At 38.8% G+C, this 8,116-nt stretch overlaps 2 protein-coding genes across 2 annotated transcripts; one reads left to right on the top strand and one right to left on the bottom strand.

Annotated features, from left to right (window-relative positions):
- The first annotated feature begins 1,740 nt into the window (after positions 1-1,740).
- On the top strand, positions 1,741-5,118 carry LOC141777095 (chymotrypsin-like elastase family member 3B). The gene is made up of 7 exons (XM_074651060.1): positions 1,741-1,780; positions 1,864-2,044; positions 2,203-2,328; positions 4,405-4,541; positions 4,634-4,776; positions 4,863-5,015; positions 5,101-5,118. The coding sequence occupies exons 1-7, from the start codon at positions 1,741-1,743 to the stop codon at positions 5,116-5,118; spliced, it is 798 nt and encodes a 265-aa protein (XP_074507161.1).
- A 413-nt stretch (positions 5,119-5,531) lies between these two features.
- LOC141777313 (ATPase WRNIP1-like) lies at positions 5,532-7,711 on the bottom strand. Its single transcript, XM_074651452.1, has 3 exons — positions 7,542-7,711; positions 6,085-6,164; positions 5,532-5,991 (listed from the first exon to the last, which is right to left on the bottom strand). The coding sequence occupies exons 1-3, from the start codon at positions 7,654-7,656 to the stop codon at positions 5,716-5,718; spliced, it is 471 nt and encodes a 156-aa protein (XP_074507553.1). The 5' UTR covers positions 7,657-7,711; the 3' UTR covers positions 5,532-5,715.
- Between the last annotated feature and the right edge of the window lie 405 nt (positions 7,712-8,116).

Raw genomic sequence — 8,116 nt, 5'->3', positions numbered from 1 at the left:
TCTCCATGAATCACTGCTGATCCTAGTGTTGGCTTTTCCTGCCTCAGGCAGCGGGGCTCCTCAACGAGTTACGTTATCGCCTCCCGACCGCAGCCGGCAGCCGCAGGGAGACAACGGCACCCGGTCGGTAACGAGACGACAACGTAACAGGTGGAGGAGCCCCGTCAATTCACAGAACACGGAAAACCTCTGTTGGTCTGGAGGAGCTGCAGCATTTATTTCTGCACAAACGTCCCCTGTACATTCACTAGATATTCTCAGAGCTTAACTAACTCTTCTGCAGTGTGGAGTGAGCGCGCGTTCACGTCTAGTAGAGGTGGAGCGAGTACGCGAGAACGCGCGCTCTGTCTGAGTGAAGGTAAGCAGGCAGCGGAGACGAGGCTCCGGCCACACGCGAGCGCGCATATGCGAACGCGCATGTGTGGCGACCCGCTACATTTATACGCTTAAAAAGTTACAAACAGTCCCTTTAAAACGAATCCCTTAGAAATAACATTAACATATAACATACACAGTAACATAACAATTCATCTTTAATTAATTTGCAAAAGCTTTTTGGAATAATATGGAATGTTTGTCCTGTTCCTTTACTATTAAGATATGCTTTTTTTTTAAAGGTGTATCAATATATCCATTAAAGGGACTGTTTGTAACTTCTTACACGTATAAATCAATCCGGGTCGGTGTCCCATGCGCGCTCGCGTGTGGCTACGCTGTTCAGGAAAGACTCCAACACAAACTACACAGAAGAACCTAAACCGCAAAGTTCTATCTAGTGAAGCCCGTCTTGCAAAACAGTCTTGGCCGCGGTCGAGCGACGCGGGGGAAACCGTAGCATTGGTCTCCAGGGCCGGAGTCTCTGCTCCTCTGCCTGCTTGCCTTCACTCAGCTCGCTTCACCTCACGTGCATGCGTGCACACTACACACTGCAGGAGAGTTAGTAGCTCTGAGAATATTTAGTGAATGTACAGTTACCGTAATTGAACAAGTTAAGTAGATCTTAAGGGGTACAACACTCCCCTTAATTGACGTATACATTTTGAATATTTGTCAAATCCATCAATTATCAATTTACGGTTTTATTAACTCTATATCCATATATTTATTAAGTTCTCACGGGCAAGACTCATATTTTAATATTCGTTTCATTTCATTTCATATTCATTCATTTGTCAATTTGATCAGTTTGGGTTTTCTTTTAAGTTCTTAAAAGGCAAAAAGTAAACCCCTTAAATTGCCTAATTAGATTTTATGGGTGATACATGATTTTCCCCCTTTCCTTAATTTAATCCTGAGATCCAGAGATCCCGTGAATGGTCCATCAGTGAAACCAAACTGCCTTAACCATCATTTACAAACCCCTCTTAAACTGCTGTTATAACAGACTACGTAGTTCCTCCTGCCTAAAAACCTAGAAACCAGTCTTAAACTTAGAAACATACATTTTGGGCCCCAGGTCAGAATAAAACACTAACTCTGGTCAGTAAAATCTGAAATTGTGGTGGTGCCTCAACAGCTGTGGGTCCCTATTTGGTACCAGCTGTCAATTTGTGTATTGCATAGCATTATCGGGATGTCTCAGTCTGCAAATACATACAGTACAGTCTGATATCCAGCCGTTATCTGACTTCTTTGTTGGTACGCAGAAGTTTTGCCACCTGGAAAATTCCCAGGCTGTGTCTGGACTACTGCACATAAATAGCTCTGCATGATAAACCAGCTCTTTATGATGAATAAGAGATGGAACTGGTACTTGTCCTCCTCCTGGTTGTTACAACGGGTGAGTTCACATTGAACACATTCATTTAGTGTTAGGAATGAATACATGAAGTGAATCTGAAGCAGTGTCTCCCTGTGTTAAAGTGTCTGGGTGTGGAGTACCCAGCTACCAGCCCAACACCAGCAGCCGTGTGGTGAATGGAGAGGAGGCCCGCCCATACAGCTGGCCATGGCAGGTCCATCTCTCTTTGGAGTCTTTCTTCCCAACTTGTGGAGGAACACTTATTGCTCCTAACTGGGTCCTGACTGTTGCCCACTGCATCACGTGAGGAGAAGCTTATTTGTGGCATTTAACATCTCAGAAAAACAGCAACAACTAAAATAAATGAGGGGTGGGGGCGGTTCCTGATTTTTTTTCTTGCAATCTTACATTTCCACGTTGGACCATATATTTTATTTTTGAATCTTTATTTTCCAATCCAGATTCCACACATACTGGGTGGTTCTTGCTGAGCATGACATGAACAAGGAGGAGGGACCTGAGCAGACCATTAAGGTGGCAAAAATGATCATGCATCCCAAATGGAACCCCAACTGTGTGTCTTGTGGGTAGGTTATACCATCCCTTCTCGATATAACAACTCCAACGCTCCAGATGTGTGGTGGATTATCAATAACTATTAAATATATAGAATAGAATAGAAAAGAATATATCTATATTGTCACTGTACAAGTACAACGCAATTTAAATGCAATCCTTAAAAAGTGCAAGAAACATAGACAATAACGTGCCTCTAAAACTATATATATAAAAAAATAATAATAATAATAATAAAAACACACATACCACACACAAGACATTCACATTCTGCAGGTATTGCACGACTCATATTATTGCACAGTGAATATTTACAAGATGTTCAGGTTTTTGCTGTGTTTAGGATATTTATATATATATATATATATATATATATAAAACCCTGGCAATTAAAAAAAAAGCAAACAACAAGAATGTTGAGCAGCATTTATTATGTCATATAGAGTGACTTTCTCTCAGCAACCCCAACTCTGACTGACTTCCAGCGTCCACTTCTGGGAAATGTACACTTTCTTATCACATTACATGATGCAGGGCTTTATATTGTTTTTTTTTTTAACAAAGTATACATTAGAAATACAGATAGTATTATCATGAATAATATATATATATATATATATATATATATATATTTTTTTTTTTTTTAATTTATTTATTTAGTTTTTAAGCATTATCAGTTCCTGAGTTCCTGAATCACCTGTTTGCTGCCCTCTAGTGGTGACAGTAAGGAACTGCTAAATTAGTAAAAGTAGCGTCAATGCAGAAATTGTAGCATACTTACACTTCCGGTAAATAATTTCAAAATAAAACTTTCAAAGTACACAGAAGTGTAGTTACTCGTGGTCACCGCGCGAAGGCAGTGTGTAGTCATAGCAATGATTGGCTATAAGCAATAATACCATAACAAATACATGGTATTTAGTGTAATTATTTAATGTTATACAGAGTATTTTAGGGATTATTTTGTACTCATAAAGGAAAAGAATCACAACATCAGTTGTTTAACCTGAATAATATCTATATATATTAAGCATTATCAGTTCCTGAGTTAGGAGATGTTGATCTGTGTATATAAAATCCTCTTGTGGTCTTTGTGAAGAACTGCAATATTAAATTCCTCAAGTTAGCATCAATGCAGCCATGTTAACATACTTACACTACTGGGAACTGTACACTTTCTTAGCACATTTCATGATGCAGTGCTTTATATTATTTTATAACAAAGTATTATTAGAAATACAGATACTATTATAAAACAAAATAAAATAAAATAAAATATTAAATTAAATGAGATTAAGTCAAGTCAGTCAATTTTATTTATATAGCCCAAAATCACAAATTTGCCTCAGTCTTTACAATCTGTATAGGATACGACACCCTCTGTCCTTTACAGTACGACCCTCTTATCGGTCATTATTAAATTATAATTAAATATAAATCATCTTGGCCATTCAAATTAAAGCAAAAAACATGAATGTCACGCAGCATTTAGTATGATGTCATTATATAGACTGACTTTATCTTAGCATCCCCAACTCTGGCTGACTTCCAGCATCCCTGTATGAGGGCCTTATTACCTATTAACTAAGGCTTATCACAAGGACCTCAATATAAAGCGTTACGGAAACTTTTATTTACTCAGCTGCTGTTCAACAGAAACTCTTAGGGCAGGCACCTTTATCAAGGACATGCTTACTTTTTGTTTTTACATTTTACACACATTTTACAGTTTCCCTCTGGGTCTTTAGAGGACTTAGGTGCTGTGCAGCAGTTGGGGTATGATGAGTATTATTATGCACTTAACAGTTAACTATGCTTTTTGCTTATAAATGTCTTATAATCTAACAATAATCATGTTTATGATGCTATTATTAACACATAATGATGTTAATAAGCATCTTATAAGGACTTATAAAGGCCTTATTACCTATTACTTACAAGGACCGTAACATTAAGCATTACCAAGTTTTCTAAATGAATACATTCACCTGTAGAAAAAACAACTCTACAGTTAAATAGACTCTGAGCAATTAAAAAAAATATTATTACTGACATGTTTCATTCTTCATGTTTTATCTGTTATGTAGGAATGACATTGCCCTGCTTAAGCTGGAGAAAAATGCTGTTATCAATGACAAAGTTCAGCCGGCTTGCCTGCCACAGCATGGTGCTTCTCTCGCCCACAACCAGCCCTGCTATGTCACAGGCTGGGGTCGTCTCTACTGTAAGACCTGCCACTAAGTCTGCTGACATCCAGCTTGTGTAAATCAAATATATTTCAAATGCCCAGTTGTTATCATGTAATTTTCTCTTAAGCTGGTGGTCCTCGAGCGACTTTACTACAGCAGGTCCTACTTCCTGTGGTGGATCACACTATCTGTAGTCAAAGAGACTGGTGGAGCAGCTCAGTAAAGACAACTATGGTCTGTGCAGGAGGAGAGAGCAAGTCAGCATGCCACGTGAGGAACAACCACGCAACTCCATGCTTTGTGTGACACAGACAATACCATTTTGCATTGCTCTAATGTCTGCCATGACCTTCCAGGGTGACTTGGGAGGCCCTCTGAACTGTGAGGGCAGAGATGGTAAGTGGTACGTGCAAGGAGTGGCTAGTTTTGTGAATGGAATGGGCTGTAATTATCCTCGGAAGCCCACAGTCTTTACCCGTGTGGCCACTTTCATCCCCTGGATCAGCGAGGTGAGGGAAGCCACATGAAAGTAACAATGTAATTATATGCTATTTGTGAAATGTACAAACTAAATCCTGTGTTATTTCCCTTCAGACCATGGTCCAAAACTGAAGTTTCCATAACCAAAGAAGTGACTGGACAATAAACTGTATTTCATTTCAATATTATATTTGTCTTGTATTTCATCAGATATATACAGATTATAAAAATATATAGCATTCATGAAAGAAACAAACATTTTAATCAGTTTAAACAATGTTTGACGTTACAAGGACAGGGTAAAGATAAACCAACATTTAACATAGTAAACTTTTCATTATCTATCACGGTAATGCAAAGACTGTATATTTACTGTATTTTATTTTATTTAGCTATTTATTTAAACAGATTAATGACTTTATTATGAACATATTTAGAAGTAAATTAACTGTAAATGGTTAGTATATCCTTTATAATGCATTCAAAAACAACAGTTTAAAGTCAAATTGGAGGGAAATGTGAACATAATGATGGTTGGCTTAATTCTTCTTTTACCTTTGCAAATAATCAATTAATTAAAAGACATGTCAAAATCTTAACTGTAAATGTGAATTTGGATCAGCAGCTGCTTAAAAAAAACAGATAATTTGACGAGATGTTTTCATTCAGCAGCCTTGGTTATTTTTAACCGATTACAGCAAGCTGTGTGTCAGTCATTGCAACAGCTCCTCATGAAGGTGTCCAGGTGAAGAAGTCGATTCCCTGCAGCTCGTCAGGTAAGTAGTTCTGCTCTACGGGGCCGTTGAAGGCTGGGTTGTATTTGTAGCCTTCAGCATAGCCCAGTTGTTTCATCAGCTTGGTGGGGGCGTTGCGAAGGTGCAGGGGGACAGACGGTAAGGGGCCTTTGTGGTTCCTCAAACAGGCTTTCACATTATTATAGGCCTTGTAGATATCCACAGATTTGGGTGCTCGTGCCAGATAGACAACACACTGAGCCAGGATCACCTGTTGAGCAGTAACAGAGGTGAAGACACCGGGATACAGCTATTGTGACAGACTGTGACTCAAAACCATCACTGATTGGTCGGGTAAGCCTACCTCACATTCAGGCATCCCGATGAAGTGACAGGCCTGGAAGGCTGACACAGCCTGAGGAAGAACGGCGGGGTCTGCCAGTCCTGAGAGAGACATGGGACAAGAGACGGACGCCGTCCAGTCAGACTGCATTAAAGGAGACATTCTTGCACAAAATCTTCTCTTTCTCATTTCTCTGTAAGCATTTCAGTTAAGTAAGAATTTTCTTTCCTGTAATAAGTACAAGCTGTCCATGGTCCCGTATAGTGTGCCCGTATAATGGTTAGGCATATACATTTTTATTAAGCAATCAGCAAGTCAGATAATATTTGAAGTCTTCAGGTTCATCAGGTTGTTTAAAGAAAGTGATTCTCTTCTCACACAACGGTACAGTGCTGTTGTGAGTAGGAAAGTGCTACAGAAATCACTATACTACTACAAATACTTCTACTATTACTAGTAACTTACACATTTTTACTTTTCAAAACAAAGTTAGAAAGTGATTTTACTGTAATTTAGAATCTGCTGTAACTAGTACAATAAATAACTGTAATAAAATCACATAAATCTACATGCAACTGCTGCCTGACAGAATAAGATCAAAATAAATTGATAAAACAACAGAAAAAATGAAGGCTAAATGTTAAACAGTAACTTAATTAAATGGAATTTAAAGCTAGGGTTGGTAATCTTAAGAAACCAGCAAGTGTAAGCTTGATTTTAAAGATTATCCAACCGAAAAATCCAGCCCAGTGAGCCCAGTGTTTCCAACTCTTTTCCAATGAAAGTAGTTAGCAGCACTAGCTCCAAAAGTCCCCAAATCTGGCGAGAAAGTCAACAACACTGACAGTCCGTCACTTCCCTCCAAACCCATTCCTCCAAAATTATCATTATGAACGTAAACATATTACAACAAACATGGCTATTGTTAGAACTCACAGCTGTCAAGCTAGCAGCTTGTGGACGACGTGCAGAGTGCATGCAGGCAGGCAGGTAGGTAGGTATACAGACAGGCAGGCCATCCAATCACATTACATTATTATAGTCGGGCCGAATTACATGATTGGATGGATTTATTACCGTCCTGCGACAGCCACAGATACTAGATTATTTTTTTCTAATTTGTCAGAGCATTTGATTTATTCATTGCCATCGGGATGTAATGAAGATTTCAAATAAGATAACAAAAAGACGATTACCAACTCTAGCTTGAGACTTAATAAGGTAAATAAGATTTGGCAAGTTATAAACTGGGTTTAGGGATGTTAGAAGAAGACAGTCTTCATTCTTGTATGTCATCTTAATGATGTTGTGAGCAGGGGCACAGCCATGCAAAGCCACATGATCAGTAACCTTATAGGTAACCAGTGCTGTGGACTTATTTTTAGAAGTTGACAGCTGCTTAACTGAATAATCATAATACAGTAAATGATCAAAAAATAAATACAAGCTGAGATGATATAATGAATCATTTCACGTACCCACATCCTCGCTGGCAAAGCGGACCAGTCTGCGAGCCACATAGAGAGGACCCTCACCGCCCTCCAGCATGCGGCCCAGCCAGTAGAGAGACGCGTTCTCATCGGAGCCTCTCATAGACTTGTGTAACGCTGAGATGCAGTTGTAATGCTCTTCACCTTTGAGTAACACACAAACAAATACATCACAACACGTGAAGACACATCACTCTTCAGGTGGCATCAACCGTTTTCCAAACCTTCACAAAGATCGGAAGAAACAGAATGAAGACTGATGAGACCATATAAAGCCACAATGATAAAAAGGATACTGTCTCCATTAAGGTCATCAGTTGAGCTGAGAATCATTTCATTTCATATTCATTCATTTGTCAATTTGATCAATTTCAGTTTTTCTTTTAAGTTCTTAAAAGGCAAAAAGTAAACCCCTTAAATTGCCTAATTAGATTTTATGGGATACATGATTTTCCCCCTTTCCTTGATTTATCCCTGATATGGTGAATGGTCCATCAATGAAACCAAACTGCCGTAACCATCATTTACAAACCCCCCTTAAACTGCTGTTATAACAGACTACG

The sequence above is a fragment of the Sebastes fasciatus genome, chromosome 11 (assembly GCF_043250625.1).
Source record: "Sebastes fasciatus isolate fSebFas1 chromosome 11, fSebFas1.pri, whole genome shotgun sequence".
NCBI classification, from domain to species: domain Eukaryota; kingdom Metazoa; phylum Chordata; class Actinopteri; order Perciformes; family Sebastidae; genus Sebastes; species Sebastes fasciatus.
Note: the sequence above shows the minus strand (reverse complement) of the source record. Positions and strands in the feature narration are given on the sequence as shown.